Source organism: Stegostoma tigrinum, chromosome 45, assembly GCF_030684315.1.
Source record: "Stegostoma tigrinum isolate sSteTig4 chromosome 45, sSteTig4.hap1, whole genome shotgun sequence".
NCBI classification, from domain to species: Eukaryota; Metazoa; Chordata; class Chondrichthyes; order Orectolobiformes; family Stegostomatidae; genus Stegostoma; species Stegostoma tigrinum.
Window position 1 is genome coordinate 10,808,587 of NC_081398.1, and position 20,067 is coordinate 10,828,653.

Consider the following 20,067-nt stretch of genomic DNA (forward strand, 5'->3'; position numbering starts at 1 on the left):
CTTTTGGTCATGCCTGCCTGTTTTAATGAGTGCAAAATGTTTAATTTAGAAGGATCCCTTTCTCCCAAACACAACATGACCTTAGGATTCAGAAGGCGCTAATCTTACTAGGGTTTCTTGAATCTACAAAAATAATGAGCTAATTGATTACTAAACAGAAGGATGTGTAATATGGTGTTGCAAACAAGCGCAGATTAAAAATAAGACGTAAGTGAATGCAAGACAAAATTTATAACTAACTGTAATATGGATTGGGTCTGAATGTTCATGAAGGACAGGTAATTAAATCTCATGACTCTTGCAGTGGAGATTATCGGTAGAAATGACACTGGTAGGTGCACTGTCAATTTTGAGATTCTTGGTTTTGTAACTTAAGTCCAATTCTTTTCTCCTGTTTGCTTTCAACAGTGACTGACAGGCAGCACTCATAGTGAGCAAAGGCTTTTCTTGTTTTCTAACCTGCAGCGTGGGGGTGTTTAAATCACTGTTTTCAGAACTGTGACCCTTGCAGTACACACTAGTCTACACACGAGGATCTAAGGCCAGGAATGTGTTGCAGACTAGTGTTGCAGTCAGTGTAGAGTTGCATTTCTCTTGTATTTCTGGAAGATTAAGGCACTAAAGTTCTGCAAGAGATAGCTCTCTCAACAAAAGCTTTCTCTTCCTGTTACATCTCTGCCTCTGCTTCAGGTTTCCCTGCTGCACTGCTGTTGCAAAAAAAAATGACTTTGTCAGACAGAGACTGAATTTCCATCAGCAGTCAATGTTTGCGGTTCAGTAGACTTCTTTTCAGAAGTTAAAATGTGTGTAAAAGTTAACAATATCCATGGTACTTTGTGCTAGTGATCCATCACCATGACATTGCTCAATGCTGACCAAAGCACAGGTCCACCTTGCCTGTCACAAACACATGACACTTGAGCATCCAAAACATTTCTCACCTCCGCCCTGACTCAGGTCCTCAGACATGGAAACCCTCAACTAACCAGCTGTCATTGCTGATCTGGGCAACCTTTGAACAGTCCAACAGTTCTCCATTCTCCTGAAATGAACATATGAACAAGGAACAGAGTAGGCCACTTAGCACGTCCAGTTTGATCTGCCATTCAATAAGATTAGGGCTGATATTAACCTGAAGTCTGCTCCAAGAAGACCACAATCATCCTTGTGCCAAAGAAAACTCATGCAGCATTCCTCAATGACTACCACCCGGTGGCTCTGACATCTCTAATTATGAAGTGCTTCGTGAGGTTAGCCATGGCTCATATCAACTCTAGCCTCCCAGTCTGCCTTGATCCCTTGCAATTTGACTACTGTCACAACAGGTCCGTGGCTGGTGTCATCTCCATGGCGCTATACTTATCCCTGGAACATTTCGATCACAAGCTCCTACTGATCAACTACAGCTCCACCTTCAACACCATTATTCCAATGAAACTAATCCCCAAACTCTGACATCTAGGCCTCTGTTCCACCCTCTGCAACTGGATCTTTGACTTTCTGACCCACAGACTACAATCAATGAGAATAGGTAAGAACACCTCCTCCACAATAATCCTCAACACCACACTCCTCGAGGCTGCAGAGTCAGGCCCTTACTGTACTCCCTATACGTTCTAACTCCATTTACACCACCATCGTAGGTGGGATCTCAAATCGTGTTGATACAGAAATACAGGAAAAACTGAAGTGATTGAAGACAAGGTGTAAAGATAATAATCTCTCCCACAACAGCTGAAAAATGAATGAGCTGTTCATTGATTTCAGGAAGCAAGGGGAGGGCATGCCTCTGTCCACAACAATGGAGCTAAGGTGGAGATGGTTGAAGGTGTCAAGTTGCTAGGAATAATGATCAACAACAATCTGTCCTGGTCCACCTATGGTTGATGTTACGGTCAAGAAAATACAACAACGCTTCTTCTTCCTCAGGAGGCCAAGGAAATTTGGCATGTCCATAAAGATTCTTACCAAATTTTATTGATGCATCATTGAAAGTATTCTATCTGGATACATCACAGTTTAGTGTGGCAACTGTTCTCCCTAGATTCAAAAGAATCAACAAAGAGTTTTGTGCACAACCCAGTCTATCATACAAGCCAATCTGTCATCTATTGATTCAATGCATAATTATTGCACCCTTGGGAAGGCATCCAACATTACCTCTTCCATTGGGCAGAAGATACCAAAACTTAAACACACAAAACCAACAGATTCAAAAAACAGCTGTCTCCCTGAAAATCAAACTTCTGAATGGAACTCTCAAATTTTAAGTACAAATGTTGATCTCACTCTTTGCGCACCTGCTCTGCAGCTGTAACATTGAATTCATTTGGTTCTATTACCATCAGGCACTTTGTCGGTATGATCTGCCTGTACTGCACGCAAAACAAAACTTTTCAATGTACCCAGGTACTTTTTTGATGTATTCATTTTGTTGAATGTGGGCGGCGCTGGCTAGCCAGCATTTATTGCCCATCCCTAGTTGCCCATGAGAAGGTGGTGGTGAGCTGCCTTCTTGAACTGTTGCAGTCCATCTGTTGTGGGCTGACCCACAATGCCATTGGTGGCGGAGGCTGGTGGAATTTCAGCTTTTGACCCAGCAACAGTGAAGGAATGGCAATATATTTCCAACTCAGGATGGTGAGTGGTTTGAAGGTCAACTTGACAGTGGTGATACGCTAATACATCTGCTGCCCTTGTTATTCTACATGCAAAGAGGTCATGGATTTGGAAGGTGCTATGTGAGGATGTTTGGTGAATTTCTGCCAGTCCATCTTGTAGATGGTACACACTGCTGCTACTGAATGCCAGTGGTGGAGGGGAGTGGATGCTTGTGGATGTAGCGCCAATCAGGCAGCTGTCAGTCCCCCGCTCAGCTACCTAAACGTAGGGTCAATATGATAAATGATATATGAAATTGCCATTTTAAAGCTTGTACTCTGTAAAATTAATCGATTAGCAGCAACATTACATTGATCTCATTCATATAGTTCAAATGTTTTTTCAATTATCAGTACACAACTGACAAGGTGAATAGTTCAGATAAAATGATAGGATATCACTTTGGAAATTATTGACAAATACATTGGAGGATCAATATTTACACAGGTCACAATAACTCATATAGATGGCATAAAATAGAAGAAATACTATTTTTGAGTTCCTTTATTGGCAATCAAATTAATAATTGATCAAGAGGGAAAGCTTCAGCAAAGATTTTGAACGCTGAAGTGCTTTTAACTAGTCTCCTTTCCTGGGTTTGCAGCTCTTCTTGCTGAATCCTATTTCCATGAGGGCACTACTCTGCTCATGTGAAGCACCGCAGTAAAGTTTGATCTCACCCATATTTCGTGCTCACTGCTTCATTCCCCAGCTGAGCTCCTAGGGTCTGGGAAAAATATATCGTATTTGACACTGGCAGCACATAGGCCACCACTTACACACACATCTCAGGAGTGGGGTTGAGTTACACCTGGGGGGAGTGGATCATTGGCTAATTCACACAAGTCAATTAACGACCAAAGTTGATTTTCCAACACTCACTCAGATGAAAGATACCAAGCAAGAGGATTTTAAAATCTTTTATTTCATTATCCAAGATATACTGAGATCACTATTTGATCTAATAATGGATTAGTTCTCGGGTTTCAACACTCAAACAATTTTCATTGGCATGTGTAATTATTAGTTCAGCAGTGAACTTCATTTGATCTCTTATAAGCTGTTATTCCTCAGCTATCATTTCATTCTGAATATTATAATTACATGTTCAAATTTCAATAGCGCCTGCAAAACTTCAAAATGTCTGAGATATAATGTCCACCTTTATTTCCCTTCCTAACAGTTAATTTAGTTCTAACTGTGATTCTCGCACACAGAAAGTGTGGTATCTCCAAACATATCATCCACAATCTTGTCACCAGGGCAGCAGAAGAGCTGTTGGTCATTATCTTCGATCTGATACTGAGGTAGAGTCCAACTGCTTATCGGAAACTGTTCTTTTTACAATTTTCCATTAAATGTGTGCAACATCCATGCCATCTTACTTCATACAGTCACAAATTGCTCTGTATGGCTGATCATCACTTTCACTTTTGATCCATATGTTGTCATAAATTGAGAATACTGCACTGAGAAAATGGTGGCTGTAGTTCCAGGAACATAACAGCTCTAAGCTGTTTAAAAAACATTTTTGGTATTTTGTGCTTACATTTACAAAAAACACTAAATTCAGACTTTTCCCTGGTTTTGTTATATAGCATCCAATGTTATGGAATCAACCACTTGGACAATAATCTACTTTATTCAGCATATTACAACACCAGGCATTTCATTTGTTCTGATTATGCTGCTCAATACTTTAACTGTTAGACACATTTTGGTGAGCAGCACAGCCCAAAAGAGACTCCAAAGTCACAGCAATAGGAAGACTCCTAGAGATGCTGAGATGGAGAGTCTAAGGAAATCCATCATCCTATTCAAAGAGCAAAAACAGAAGTTGCTGGAAAAGCTCAGTTGGTCTGGCAGTATCTGTGAAGAAAAAAATCAGAGTTAACATTTCGGGTCACCAGTCTGTGATATGAACTAATAATATCAGACTAACTGATGGACATTAGTGTGTCATCATCCGCTAATGGGTGCAAACTGGCAACTGTGAAATATGCACACAGACATCAAGAATGTGAAGGCTTTGAGAGTGTCAACAGACTAATAATAATCAAAGAGAGAACATACTCAACAGATACAAAAATGGAGGAATTCGCAGTGAGTAACTACCCTCCTGATGCCTCAAAGCCTACCCATCATCTAAAAAGGCACAAGTTAGGCATGTGTGGAATACTCCCTAATTCCCTGGGAATAGTGCAGCTGAATGTGGAGAATTGCCTAAGTATGTCCTGCACATAAAAAGCAGGACAAATCCAACCCAGTCAGTCAATTACTGCCCCAACAGTCTGCTCTCAATCATCAGTAAAGTGATGGAAGGTGTCAGTAACAGCGCTATCAAGCAGCACCTGCTCAGCAATAACCTGCTTAGTGATGCCCAGTTTGGGTTCCACCAGGGCCACTCAGCTCCTGACCTCATTACAGCCTTGGTTCAAACAGACAAAAAAGCAGAATTCCAGAGGTGAGGTGACAGTAACAGCCCTTGACATCAACACTGAATTCGACAGAATGTGGCATCAAGGAGTCTGAGCAAAACTGTAATCAAATCAGTGCCAGTAGGCAAACTTTCTGGCTGTTAGTCATAACTGGCAGTAGAATGATCGTTGTGCTTGTTGGAGGTCAATCATCTCAGCTCCAGCACATCTCTGTAGGAGCTCCTCAGTGCAGTGTTCTAGGCCCAACCATCTTCAGCTGCTTCATCGATGGATGAAGCAGGGTCTGCTTCAGAGGGTCAGAGGTTGGGAATGTTCACCAATGACTGCACAATGTTCAGCACCATCTGCGACTTCTCAGATGCTGAAACAGTCCGTGTTCAAATGCAACAAGATCCGGACAATATCCAGGCTTGAGCTGACAACCGGCAAGTAACATCTGCGCCATACAAATACCAGATTATGTCTCACTGGTGATGGCAAATCTAACCACCATCCCTTGACATTCAATAGTGTTACCATCACTGAATCCCAGGCTATCGAAATCCTTGGGGTTATCATTGGTCGGAAACTCAACTGGACTCATGACAAACACAGTGGCTACAAGTGTGGTCAGAGGTTAGAAACACTGGAGTAAGTAACTCAACTCCTTACTCCGCAAAACCCACCCTTCATCTGCAAGGTAGAAATCACTCCCTCCACCACTGATGTTCAGTAGCAGCAGTGTGTACTTTCTACAAGATGCACTGCAGAAATTCCCCAAATATCTGAAAACCTATGGCGACCTCTATCCAGAAGGACAAGGACAATATATTTCCAAGACAGGTTTGAGAGTAGCTTGGAGGGGACTTGAAGGTTGTGGTGTTCTCAGTATGTGAGAACAGGGTCACACGCATGGAATTCCCTCTTTAATGGCATTGTGGGTCAACCCACAATAGGTGGGCTGCTGTGGCTCAAGAAAGTAGCTCACCACCACCACCTTCTCAAAGTGAAATGGTGGCAGGCAATCAACAGTGGCCAATCACAGATGCCAAAACATCCCACAAATGAATGAAAAATTAATGATAATTTCCTTCTGGAAAAGAAACATCCGTTACTACAATCCTATAACAGGATATTTCAAACAGACCATTAAGATATCAATTACACAGACTTCAAATATTTCACACCTCTTAATCTTTTGGAAGTAAACACATCATTGGGTGGGGGTGACAAGAAAGGGATCACAGGAAAAATAACTTATAACCACAACAAAGTCAGAGGTTCTCTTCAGCTGTCAAAATCGATACCGAGACACTGTGAGGCGTTCAGAAATAACTTAGCAGCATGATTACAAAAGTGTATGGTTTTACAATATCAGGACAGAGACTGACAAGCTTCTCCTCATGTTTAAAAAAAAAATGACCAGAGATCACCAGCACAAGGTAGTCAGGAAAAAAAAAAACCTAATCTGGGCTTTCAAAGAAATCTTTTCAGCCAGAGAGTGGTGAGAATCTAGAACACACCACCACAGGGAGTGGTTGAAGTAAACAGTATAAAGGAAATTTAAGAGAAAAGCAGGAAAGCATTTGAGAAGGAAGCAGAGAACCACATCATACATTGAGATAACAGATGGGAGGACATTGGCTGGTGCACAAATATTGAAATAGACTGATTTGGCCAAGGAACTAGTTTCTCTTTGGATTACAGAAGATTCACAATGTGGCTCTATAAATCATGATGGAAAAATCAAGGTAATCAGTTGCCATCTCTTATTCTTTGTTGGTCAGCTTGCACAAGGTACAAACAATTGAAAATTAAACTAGAGCAGAAAATAGACTCTTTCAATTTTTAAAAAAAATTGTTGAAAAATTCTTCAACGCTTATTTTACACAGCCATCAAAATGACGGCAATGCAGAAAAGCAAGAAAAATTACTTCAGTTAAAATGATACAAACCATGAATGGAACCTTTTTATATGGTTCTGAGCTCTTAAGTCCTCATCAACTTGGATCACCTCCACCTGCAAATTTTCTTTCAATTCACTACCTATCCTGAAGTGGAAATATTTCACAATTGCATCAACATCACTGGATCAAAACCCTGGAACTCCCTCCCAAAGGGCAATTTGGGTATCCCTCTGCCACACAGACCGCAGCAGTTCACAAAGGCAGTTCACCATCATCTTCTCAGGGATACTTAAGGATGAGCAATAAATGATGGCCAATTCAGCATCACTTTTGTCCTATGAAACATAAAATTAGACCTGATTCTCCTCCACTACCAAGATTTCCATATCATCTTGTTCTTTTCTTGGGAAATTTCAGTTCAGAGAAACGAAACACTTTGATTGGAGGGATGTGTCAAATGAAGCTTGACTCATAAAATGAAGGGTTATAAATGTGAAAAGACTGTCAATTGAGTTAATCATGAAAAAGCCTGTGTAACAATTAGTCTCAGCCTCAGAAATGTTGACAGTCCACCTTCACTTGAATATCCAATCTTTGTCTCCTCAGCTCACCCTTCACTTCTCTCCCACCGATCTTTAAAGGCTGCCATCTGGGCTATTCTATCTGAGTCAGCCATGGCACACAGCTCCAAGTACTCTAATCTTTCAGCTTCTCGATGCTTTGTGCTTCCACCTCCAGCTCTCATTTTCTTCATCTCCTCATGCCACAGCTACCAGAATAGGATATAAGCCTTAGTTCTGGTTTAATTGGCAACCCCTTCTGATCTATATCTGATGTTTCGTAGTTCATGCTACTCCAATGGTACAGTTCTTGTGTTGCACCCCGTCGGGCAGACACCATAGACATTTCTCACCACTGTCATTGGCAACACTATTCACTATGTTGAACTGCACTTTAAATCGACTCGGTTTAATGATTTTTGGCTTGCAGAAATAAAAAAAAAGCCACATCACTAAGGATCTGCTGTTGCCTAATAGTCTCCAAGAACACATGGCATGAGGACTGTACGCCAATGTCTCAAAATCTTAGAAGTCAATAGCAACATGAGGAAGTAACAGAAAATCAGCAATACGGTATTACAAGTAGATCATTCAATAATTTCAGCCTATTCTAGTATTCAATGAGATCTTGGCCAATCCATTCCTCTGTTGTGTTCAGCTGCCTTGGTTCTTGGTCTTTAAGTATCCTGGTCTAACAAAAATCCATCAGTCTCAAATTTCACATCATTCAATCGTTGAAGATATAATCACTTATTTGTTGGAGCATGTTCCAAATGTCAAAACACCCTTTCTGTGAAAAAATATTTTCATATTTCTTTCCTGGATGGCCCAGCTTTAAATCTAAGGTTACTTCCCTTTCCGGTGGACCAGGATTTCCTACACTCTTCTACCCCACACGGAACAGGAGCATCCATACAGGAACAGGTCAGTAATAAGACTAGTATAGGGATACATTAGATGAGGACTCTGCAGTGAGGCTGTAAATCTCCAAGGTTACATCAATAGTTCCAAGATTTCAAAGTTCCTTATTTGAAATTTTGGGACTTCTTTGGTATTGATGGCCATGACGCCATTATGCGTGTCATGCCTAATGATGCAACACAGCAGCTAACAGGAAGCAGAATACTAGGACTGAGTTTATCTGCAGGGTTGCCAATGTCAAAGTAACATTACAAAGAGTGTAAGATTCAAATACATGGCAATGACTGTCAAATGTCTAGTACATCAATAAGACATTAGTTGTTATTTTTAACTATGTCATTAGGTAAATGGTATTCAAAAATCCAATTGTCACACACAATGCCTGTCAATCTTTTTTCAATGTTCCCATTTATCTTCATAATGAACGACAATGGTATTTGTAACTCCACACACCCTCAGCTCTGCGGAGGCTCTGTCTGACTGTAAAGATATATGGATACATTCAAAATTATATATTCACCTACAATTGTCTTTGGACCTCTAAAGCTACTTCACCTGGAAATCTACACTTGGTGTTTAACTCTGTAAAGTGTTTAGAGATTTTATCTATTACTGATCAAAGAAAAGTGCACAAATGTCAGGGATTTGAAATAAAGACATAACATAACAGACACACCTGGGTAGATCAGTCAATGAAACACAGAGAAACAAGATGTGGGTTCGCTCATTCCTGCTCATAACAGGCAGCAAGTCTCTGTGGCTAGCTCATGTCCAACAAAATCTCTCTCTCCATCTCAGATGGTGTATGATTCCTGAAAGCCTTCATTACAAGATTTCTTTAGCTGGCCAGTCTTCTTCGTTGGCCGTATAATGGTGCCCACTGTATTGCCATTCACCCATGTCTGGGAGATGTTAGATGTGCGCTAACAATGACATCCATGCCACTGAATCTCTGCAATGCTTCCTCATTGTCATATTGCCAGTACACGCAGAGAGAAGAGAAAGGTTTGGCGGGGAGGTGGTGTCTTGTGCTGGTCAATATTTCATCTGGTGTTTGCATCTGAGCTGTCACAGCAGGAAACGTTTCTTATAAAATTTATCAAAACAAACAGAAGGATACAATAGAAAGATGTCATTGGGAATGATGTCATAAGTGCTTCCTTTTTAAGAAGATCCCTTAAATTAAGAGTGATCTTTCTCTGGAATTGAGTCCTTGTAACAGATACTGCCAATAAACAACTCAATACTTTGTTTTAATATCTGTGTTCAAAGCTTTCTGTTTTCAATATACATGCAGTTTTGTTTAATTTTTTTTGTTTTAAAATAAAAACTTTGTTCTATTGTCAAACAGCATCTGCAGCCTCACATGAAGTTTCAGTGACTAGCCACCATGTTAACCAACTGCAAAAATTAAACACATAATATATCAAGACAGTTTCCATGCCTGAATCTGACATGTACAGTATTACCAAATGGGATCACAGGACAAGGATACCTGATTTATGGGAATATCACTTCTTGCAAGCTCCCCTCCAAGTCACATTCCATCCTGACTAAGAGCTATCTCGCTGTGTCTTCATTATCACATGATAATTTCCCATTAAGTAATAAGCTTTAAAAATCACCTTCTCATACCTTAAATCTGTGCTTATTAATCCTTTCATATCAGCTAATGGGAGCATCTTTTCTTTTATCTATCTGATCTAAACTGATCACAATCTTGTACACCTCTATCAAATCTCCACTCAGCTTCCTTTACTCCGAGCAGAACAACCTCAGCTTCTCCAACCTTGTTGCTAAAATCCCTCCCCGCTGAAATCATTCTAGTAAATCTCCCTCTGCACCATCTTAAAGACCCTCAATTTCTTCCTAAATTGTGATGACCAGGACTGGATACAAGACTCAAGTTGAAGTCATACCAGTGCTTTATAAATGTGCAACATAAATTCCATGTTTTGCAGTCCATGCCTCTTTTTAGGAAGTCTATGATTCCACATGCTTTGCTAACTATTCTCTCACTCTGTCCTGCCCCCTTCAACTTGCTCTACACATGAAGCTCCCTGAGCACTCTTTAGAATTGTGTCTCTAATTTGACATTGCCTCTCCCAATCCCTTCTGCCAAAATGCATTATCTCACACTTCTCAGTATTAAATTCCATCTGCTACTTGCTTGCCCACTATACTTGCTTATCTGTGTCCTGATGCAGCAAAGTATCATCATCCCAGTTGCATACCATCGTTCCATGTTTGGCATTGTTGGCAAATGTTAAAATATTACGCCGCACTCCAATATTTAAGCTATTTAAATATCCCAAAAAAGCAGTGGATCTAACATGGACTGCTGTAGAACACTCTCCTGAATACCATCTTCCAGTCTGAAAACAAACTGTCAAATTCACTATTCTCTGTCCTTCAGCCATTTATTGTAAAGAATTCTCTCCTATTCCATGAGCCACAAAGTTTACCCAAGGTCTGGACCCAGGAGGATTCAGGAAAAGGCAGGGAAGAAACACTGGAAATAAAAAAATGCAGTTCCAAGAGCTAAAAACTATAAATGCAGACTATTTTGTTGCATTTGCGGGTTGCTTCAGAAAAAGGAAGAGAAAGAGCTCAAAAGCACTTTTGAAATAATTTCCTTTACTAAAAAAAATTCTGCTCATTATAGATATTGAATTTGACAAATGTGTATTACAATTCTATTAGTTTACGCCAAAACGAGGAAACTGATGTCATTGTTTTTCTATTTTGTGTGAAACAAAATATTGAGAAAATATTGTAAACATTCAGAGAATACTAACAGCCCATGCATGGGCATTGTTATTTCAGAAGTATTTACCTCATAAAGTTCACTGTTATTCTTGTTAGCTGTGGAAGTTATTACTGTTTCAGAACTGTCAACTTTTGTCCTGGTTTCCTCCTGAACAGGATATCAAAGTCATCTTCCATTGGTATCCTTTCAACTATTAAAGGAAAATTAGCATTTAGCATTTGGTTATTATTCCATTTTTAAAAACATAGAATTCCACAGTGCAGAAGCAAGCCACGCAGCCTATGCAGTCCACACCAACCCTCCGTAGAGCATCCCATGCAGACCCACCCTCCACCCTATTCCTGTAACCTTGCACAACCCACGGCCAATCTACCTAACCTGCACAGAGAATGGTGTATGTATGGAATGAGCTGTCAGAGGAAACAGTAGCGGCAGGTACTATTGCAACATTTAAAAGACGTTTGGATAGGTACATGAACAGAAAAGGTTTAGAGGGATATGGGCCAAACACAGGCAAATGGGACTAGCTCAGTTTAAGATACCCGGTCAGCATGGACAACCTGCACCAAAGGGTCTGTTTCTGTGCTGAATGACTCAATGAATCTATTGTGAATTTATCATTATGTGGCATGAGACACTATGGTACCAAAGCACTAATCTCCTTGAGTACCATTCCAATAATGGTCTTGTACTGAATGGGGGGCTGTGGTGTTTTTGTTGACCAAGCATACTCTTATCAGCTAACCAAAGGAATGGTACAATTTCCTATTGAAACAGATCATTTACATGATCAACTTTGAAAAATGATTAATCAACAAGTAAACTACAGTGAATGCTAGAAATCTGAAATTAAAAGATAACATGAGATGCTGGAAATACTTAGCATGTGAAGGCCATACGTATGATGAGAGAAATAACATTTCAAGTCAAAAACTCTTCATTAAAGGCAGGGAAAGTCAGTGCTCTTCAGTGTGTTTCAATAAGGCACTTTGCAGTCTTCTAGAAGCATCAATGATCTCAACAATTTCAGACATCTGTTCCACTGTTTTATTCCTCTTATCAAAATGTTTTGCTTTTTCATGTATTTTTGTGCTCTGGAATCAGCACACCTGCTCCAGACATATCTGTTATTTTCTTTGGTTCTCCTGTTGCCTCATCCGCATTCCCTTTCATCCTATAAGGCTAACTCTTTTGCCCATTGGTCTCTCCTGTCTTCCACCCTATCATAGGCCTTCCTTTTGTCCTGATCCCCCACATCCCTTCCTGAAACTCTACTATTCTTCTATCGTTTCACAATTCTTATCAAAGAACATTGCTGAATGTTCCCATCATTCTCTGTCACAGGGAAGTAATTTGGTAAAATGTGAATGATTGGAGGATTGGGCAATGTAATCCATAATGTCTGCAGCACCTACCAGGGCAACAGATTATTTAAAGCATCAAATGTTGCTGTCTCAAATGCTTATGAAGTTTATAGAGTTCCAAGTAATATACCATATTTTCAGCGATTCAACATTAACACCACAGCTTGAGTAACAGCAAGAGACTTGATGTAACAAGAACAGAAATTGCTGGGGCAACACTCAGTAGGTCTAGCAGCATCTGTGAAGATAAATCAGGGTTAACATTCCGGGCCCAGTGACCCTTCCTCAGAAAACAAGTGCTGGAAAAGGTCAACAGAAATTTCTGATTTTGTTCAGCATATCCAACATTGACAGTTACTTCAGTTTTTAATGAATAGATGGAATGAATAGAACAATCGGGACTTTACTGAGTTGTGAGAATTCCGTTTTTGGCTTTTACAAAAGCTATTGGTTTCCTTTTATCAAGCAATGCAAGATTCAGACATTGATAGAATTTCTGGCCTAATCAGAGAAAGTGTGTGGTGACTATTGAAACAATGCAAGCACCTCTCTCCAAGTGTCATGTCCCCAGGATTCAAAAAGCCTTCAATCAAACTGAAAGGAACAGATTATCTGGCCAAAGAGAACTACAACACAGAAAAATGATCTTCAACCCATTGCATCATGTTGGTGAAAAACAACCACCTAATTATTCTAACTTTATTTTCCAGCATTGCCCATAGTCTTGTATGATTTGGCAACACAAGTTCACATCTAAATATTTAATGAAAGTTGTGAAAGTTTTTGCCTCTACAACTCATACAGCCAGTGAGTTCCAGATTTACACCAGGCTCCGGGTGAAAATATTTCCTCACATTTTGGTTAAATCTTCTACACCTTACCTTAATTCTGGTCAGTGATCCTCCAATCTTTGATTCCTCCAGCCCTCGTCATTGCCCAATAGATTTTCATGGGATTGAATCAGGAGAACCACCTGCTTTATTTGGGTGACCAGGTATCTAAGTTTTGCCAGGGGAGGCAGAGTGAAACGTCCAACGATTTTTAGCTTGCCAGTTTTCCTCAAGAAAACTCGCGCAAACCCTAATCCTGTCAAAGAAGGGCTCCTGACATTCCTTGTGCTCTTCTTTTTGAAGAGAAATTGATTTTATATCAATCGAATACCAGACTATCGAATTTGCCTTTAAAGGTGGCGCTGTTACCCAGCATGCCGCGCGGCAATGACAGTGTCCTATTCGGAATGTGGGAGTAGAGGGACGCAAGCGCAGTGCTGGCAATCCGGAGTATGCGCAGTGTCACTTCGAAAAGGATCTTGCAGTAACCGAAGCCGGTTTGAACGGCGAGCGGCGTGCAACGGAGAAAGAGGGTGCGTTTGGCGGTGTGTGCAATCGGAAGGCCTCGGCTAAGGGTTTTTAAGGGCGTCAGTCGAAGCGGCGGGGTTTTCCTGAGTCTGCCTGGCTAGTAGTTAACGGCCTGTCGTCTTGGTGCCAGGTCGCTCGAGCCAGCCCACTAGCCGCCATCATGGAATACGCAGGCGGCGCATGCGCGATTCAGGCGGCGCTGACAATATGAGGTGGGCGGAGCCATCCTAGGAGCCAATCGAATCTGAATTTCAGACTCCGAGACCCATGCGGTGTAGAAGAGGCCGTTCGGCCCATCAAGTCTGTACCAGACCGATAGCGTTTAATGTTATGTCTTGTAAAGGTGCTCAATCAGATAACTTCACAACCTTTAAAAAGGTTTGAATCTCACCTACCTTCCTAAACAGTGCATTCTACATCCCCACCATTCCTTGCCTTGCATCTTAAAATTATGCCCCCTTCTTCTTGACGTTTCAACTCAGGGCAATAGCTGCTGCCTGTTCATCCTGCTGATGCACCTTGTAATCTTATACACCCCTGCAGGCCTCAAGGCCTCACCTCAGCCGTCTCTGCTGTGAAAAAGCAAACTGAGCGCACACAGCATCTCCTCATGGCTAAAGCTTTGCGGTGACTTGCAGGTTAAACCACCACCTGTTGATTCTCTGCATGATGAAAGAGCAGCCCACTCCAATAGGACAATAACAACTTTATCATTTAGCGAAAGTTACTAATGTGAACCGGGAGGGATGCCCACACAAAGTCTTCTGCAGAAGAGAAACATAGTATTATTGAACAGAATGGGGTCTGTTACATTGCTACTTAATGACTAGTTACACTGCATCTGAGTTGTATGATAGTCTCTTGTGAGTTCTTATGCTAAGCTTAAGAGTGAGTGTGTTTACTGCATAGCTGCATGGATTTAACAGTAGAGTAACTTAACCAGGTGAGTTCCTCTTAGGAACAGTCCTTTCTGATATGATGGATGCAGCTTTTCTCGTAATGTGAGCTAAACCGTTCAACTGCCTTACACAACAGAGGGAAGCAACCTGTGTAGCACAGGGTTTACATTGTTGGGGGATCAAGAACGAACCAATGTCCTATTAAAACCAACACTGTCCTAAATTTCTACCCTGTGCTTACACTAATAATTTTTATAAACTTGCTTTCCAGGACATTAAAACAGGATTTACAAATGAACACATGCCAAATAAGGGATGAAATCTGAAAGTCATCCAATTCATCAGGGCCTCAGTATCATTGGCCTTTTGGTGCACAGAAAAACTTTTTCTATTCCTCTTCCTTTTTCTGGTTTTAAACATTGTGTGGCTGGAAGCGTACCAAGACACAAGCACTTGAATGAGAATGCTCCCTTGTAATGACTGGAAAAAGCTTAAACTAGCAATGCAGCCTGAAAAAAGATTTTGCATCTGCCACAGTTGAAAGAATCTGTGTGCATACTCTGTGCATGGACCCAGGTTTCAACTGATTGTCCTACCAGGGAGAAACATAAGGATACAGGCATCATGGAGACACCAGAAAAAGTTGGGGACTGTGGGAAGACTATATGTACCTCTTATGAGCTGGACATGTATCGACCCGGTCACAGTGGGCAGAAGCTGTTAACCTGTCCAGTGTGTGGCAAAGGATTTGCTCAGTCACCCAATCTGCTGTTACATCAGCGAGTTCACACTGGAGAGAGGCCATTCACCTGTTCCGTGTGCAGGAAGGGATTTTCAGAATCTTCCAGCCTGCTGACACACCAGCGTGTTCACTCTGGGGAGAAGCCATTTACCTGCTCGGTATGTGGGAAGGGATTCACTAATTCGTCCAACTTGCTCTTACACCAGCGAGTTCACACTGGCGAGAGACCATTCACCTGCCCTGTGTGCGGGAAGAGATTCACACAGTCGTCCAGCCTGCTGACACACCAGCGCCTTCACACTGGGGAGAGGCCATTCATTTGCTCAGTGTGTGGGAAGGGATTCACTAATTCGTCCAACCTACTGACTCACCAGCGAGTCCACACTGGGGAGAGGCCATTCACCTGCCCCGTGTGTGGGAAGGGATTCACTCAGTCATCCAGCTTGATTACACACCAGCGCGTTCACACAGGGGAGAGGCCATTCTCCTGCTCTGTGTGTGGGAAACAATTCAGAAATTCATCCAACCTGCTGACTCACCAGCGAGTTCACACTGGGGAGAAGCCATTCACCTGCTCTGTGTGTGGGAAAGGTTTCACTCAGTCATCCAGTCTGCTGACGCATCAGCGTATACACAACGGGCAGCGGCTTTTCGGATGCACTGTGTGAAGGGGTTCACTTGGTCATTCAATTCTTATCTGCTGAAACATCAACTAGTTCACAAGTGACTGTAAGAGTTGGATTTTTTTGTTGCTGGTACTGTTAAACATACGTGGAGTAATTATCAATTACTCTGAAAGTTTGAATTTCTGCTGGTGTTAAGAATTCCTATGCCACGCAGCTTCTGCAGTCCTTGATGCTTTGGTTTTCTGGCTTTTAGAATTAACTGAATTATAGAATCACTTGTGGTTATGTGTTCCAAAGTTAATGGACCAGTAAATACTAGTATAAATGTTTACCTGAAACACAAAACATGTAATACTTTATGAAGCAAATAATTATGCAAGTAATGTTTTCACTCCCTAGATATTGTATGAAAAGATGCCGGAAATTGCAGCTCTAAATAATTCCACCTGACTGATGTTTCTGAACATTAACTGGGAAGCTTATGGCATAACTGGGCTGGAATACAGTACAAATTTTACATTTCTGTGAAATTTGATAACATGCCTATGTCTGCCTTTGAAAGAGGGAATTAGATGAACAGTGGATGGAGAGAAATATCTGATGGGAGATTGAAAAAGAGTGTATATGTGTCAGTAACTGGATTTTGTTAAAGACTGTAAGGGAAGCAGTGGGATCATTAGTGCTGTTGCCAGATGCATAATTTCAATGTAATTATTAGACCTGGAATATAAAGGTAATCTCTATAATGGTAACCACAAAACTATTATCAGTTGTTGTAAAACTCCACCTGATTCATAGATTCAGTTTAGGGAAGGACATCAGCCAATATTACCCAGTTTGGCCTACATGTGAATCCATACCCTTAATGTGGCTGACTTAACTGTCCTCTGAAATTGCTTAGTGAGCTTCTCAATTCAGAGGCAATCAAAGGTGTGCAACAAATGCTGGCCCATCAGTGCCGACCATATTCAATGAAAGGATAAAAAAATCTTGAATGTGACATTTGCAAGAAATTGCTGTAAAGTAAGTAAGAGTCATTTTATTCTTCTGATAACTACTTGTTTAATTTTTCTGATAACTACAAGTTGTCCCCAGGTTACAAATGGGCTCCATTCTGGAGTTCACACACAAGTGTATTTGTCCGCAAGTCAGACCACAATGTGGATGGTCACCTTCATTTCAGATGAATCAGCCAAGACCACTTATCTCACTCATAATGGTTTATTGATGGAGAGTTTTTGCCATAGTAACAAAAAGCATAAACTAAAGCAAACAATTTGTTTTAATGCCTTTTCAAGGCAAAACTTTGAACAACAGACTTGACAAGTAATTGCAGTGACGTCTCTGATAACATACGCCAGCATTATAGGATTCCAGATGACCTGCGAGGGAGATACAGAACATGCGATTGAAAGAGCTGCATAGATATTGAGAGATTTACTTCTCTCTCTCACCATCTCTCTCTATCTGTCTCACAGTCCACTCATCTCTCCTGCTTTCTCTCTGTCTTGCTGTCATTCTCCGTCTCTCATACACTATCTCACACTATCTCTCCATCTCTCGTTCTCACCATTTCTCATTGTCCATCTGTACATCTCTCTCACTCTCCGTTTATCTCTTGCTTTCTCTGTTGACTCTGTCTCACTATCCATCTCTATCTCATTCTCTCTCCATCTATCCTACGAAGGAAAGGCACAGAGAGCAAGCACAAGATAAAGAATCAGAGAGAGAATGGAGAGAGAAAGAGACCCAAAGACGTCCAACGTGACACTCCGTGCCCTCAATGACACCGACGTTGTCAGTGATTTTGTGGACACTGAAGGACTTGGAGATGGATCGTTAGCCAAGAACCTCTTTGTCTCTCCATCTCTCCCTCTCTCCATTTCTTATTCTTTCTCTCGTGCTCTCTCTCTGTGCCTCTCCCTCTCTAGCTTTTGATCCCCCTCTTCTGTTTCTGCATTGACAACAACAAGACAACCCAGGCTAAATTACCCAGCCAAGGACACTTTCCTGGCACAGGCACTGAGACTCCTCCTTGCTCAACACAATAAAGGGGTAGAGTGGGAGAGGGTGGCTTCAAAGAAACCAGCAGTTGGGCGAAGGACAGCCAGTGTGTGCTCACAAACAAGAAGTCATGGATTAGCTTGATGGGCTTTCAGAGAATGTGATTACTTTGAATATCTGCCTCTGTTAATGGAAAGTCAAAGAAGAGATTTCCTCCCACCTGTCATACTGATATAAGGTATACAACCAAGATCTCAAGTGGCAATAAATCACGCCAGCCAGCAATTTTTTTTTCACATGAATGCAGCTGGCTCAGGCTTATCACCTGTTTGGTTAAGGAGAATTTTGGCCAGAGTGCAGGCCTTTTAAGTGATCCATGCTGCCTTCATCCGAACAATTTGACAAGTTCCAAAAGATTATAATAAACAGAATACCCTGCCACCTTCATTGTCGTCTGTCCAGCTCAGTTCTGAAAAAGAGTCATACAGAATTCGAAACATTAACTCTGTTTCTCCACAGATGCTGCCAGACCTACTGAGTTTCTCCAGCATACTTTGTGTTTATTTCAGATTTACAGCATCGGTCATGTTTACACCTTATTTACCTGTGCATCTGACTAACCTGGGACCAAGTAAAGATTCTGAGATGACTGTGGCCACAGAGGTCTGTTCTTTTGTTTATCTGTTTTATTTTATCCCACTTCTGTTTATCTACTCTGGGATCAATTATCTATTCTAACTTGACCTGATCATATGTCTGTTAGCTTTATAACATGTCTAAACTGTTGGTTCTTAATAAATTGTCTTGAAATCACCTATGTATTAGACTTTTTGTTTTGGATATTCAGTGACCTCCAAATCAAATTTGTGCAGTGGTATCAGCAGTGGCGTTATATGGTTTGAGTTGAATATGTATTAAATAGAATCATGTGAAGAATTTCCTCAGCAAAGTCAGGAGTATCTGATGACTTTGGCATAATTGATTAAAAAGCTTGATGGATAGTCAGAATCATAGAATCCCTACAGTGTGGAAACAGGCCCTTTGGCCCAACAAGTCCACCCCAGCCCTCAGAGCGTCCCACCCAGACTCATCCCCTATAACCTGTCTATTCATCCCTGAACACCACAGGCAACTTAGCATGGCCAATCTACCAAGCTTTCACATCTTTGGACTGTGAGAGGAAACCAAAGCATTCGGAGGAAACCCGTGCAGACACGGGGAAAATGCGCAAAGTCCACACACACTATTGCCCGAGTGGGGAGGAACCCAGGATCCTGGTGTTGTGTGGCAGCAATGCTAACCACTGAGTCACCATACCACAGAAGCACCTTGGAGAGAATGATATCCCGGGAGTTGTAGAAGACTGCAATGACCTTTCAAATCCTGGATAGGCTTTCTAAAGAGGTTGAGGAAGGCAAAATTTAGACCATGAGAAATAAGGGTAGGCTATTCTGCCCATCAAGCCTGCTGTGCCGTTTGGTAGGATCATGACTGATCCGACACCTCCACCTTCCTGCCCACTACCAATATCATTGATTGACATACTGATCAAGAATCCAATTAAGTAAAAATCTCATGCTGTACTGATTGAACTAGCTGGACATGATTTTTTTTGTTGTTTATATGAATGATTCGGATGTATATATTGGGCGAATAGTTAGTTAATTTGTTAGGTAACACCAACATTGGTACTATAGTGGATACTGAAGAAGGTGATGTCAGAGTACAACAGGACCTTGATCAGATAGGCAAAGAGTGGCAGATGGAGTTGAGATGAACGTGAAGTGTTGCATATTTTATAGATTCCGACAATGTGGAAACAGGCCCTGCAGCCCAAC

General features: G+C 41.3%; 1 protein-coding gene and 1 long non-coding RNA gene across 2 annotated transcripts; one reads left to right on the forward strand and one right to left on the reverse strand.

Annotated features, from left to right (window-relative positions):
* Positions 1–3,566: 3,566 nt before the first annotated feature.
* On the reverse strand, positions 3,567–14,139 carry LOC125448708 (uncharacterized). Its single transcript, XR_007246759.2, has 3 exons — positions 13,482–14,139; positions 11,303–11,426; positions 3,567–4,530 (listed from the first exon to the last, which is right to left on the reverse strand). It is a non-coding gene; the product is annotated as an uncharacterized LOC125448708 (long non-coding RNA).
* LOC125448707 (gastrula zinc finger protein XlCGF8.2DB-like) lies at positions 13,891–18,999 on the forward strand. The gene is made up of 2 exons (XM_048524175.2): positions 13,891–13,963; positions 15,129–18,999. Exon 2 carries the CDS (start codon positions 15,482–15,484, stop codon positions 16,265–16,267), a length of 786 nt encoding a protein of 261 aa, XP_048380132.1. The 5' UTR covers positions 13,891–13,963; positions 15,129–15,481; the 3' UTR covers positions 16,268–18,999.
* The last annotated feature ends 1,068 nt before the right edge of the window (positions 19,000–20,067 follow it).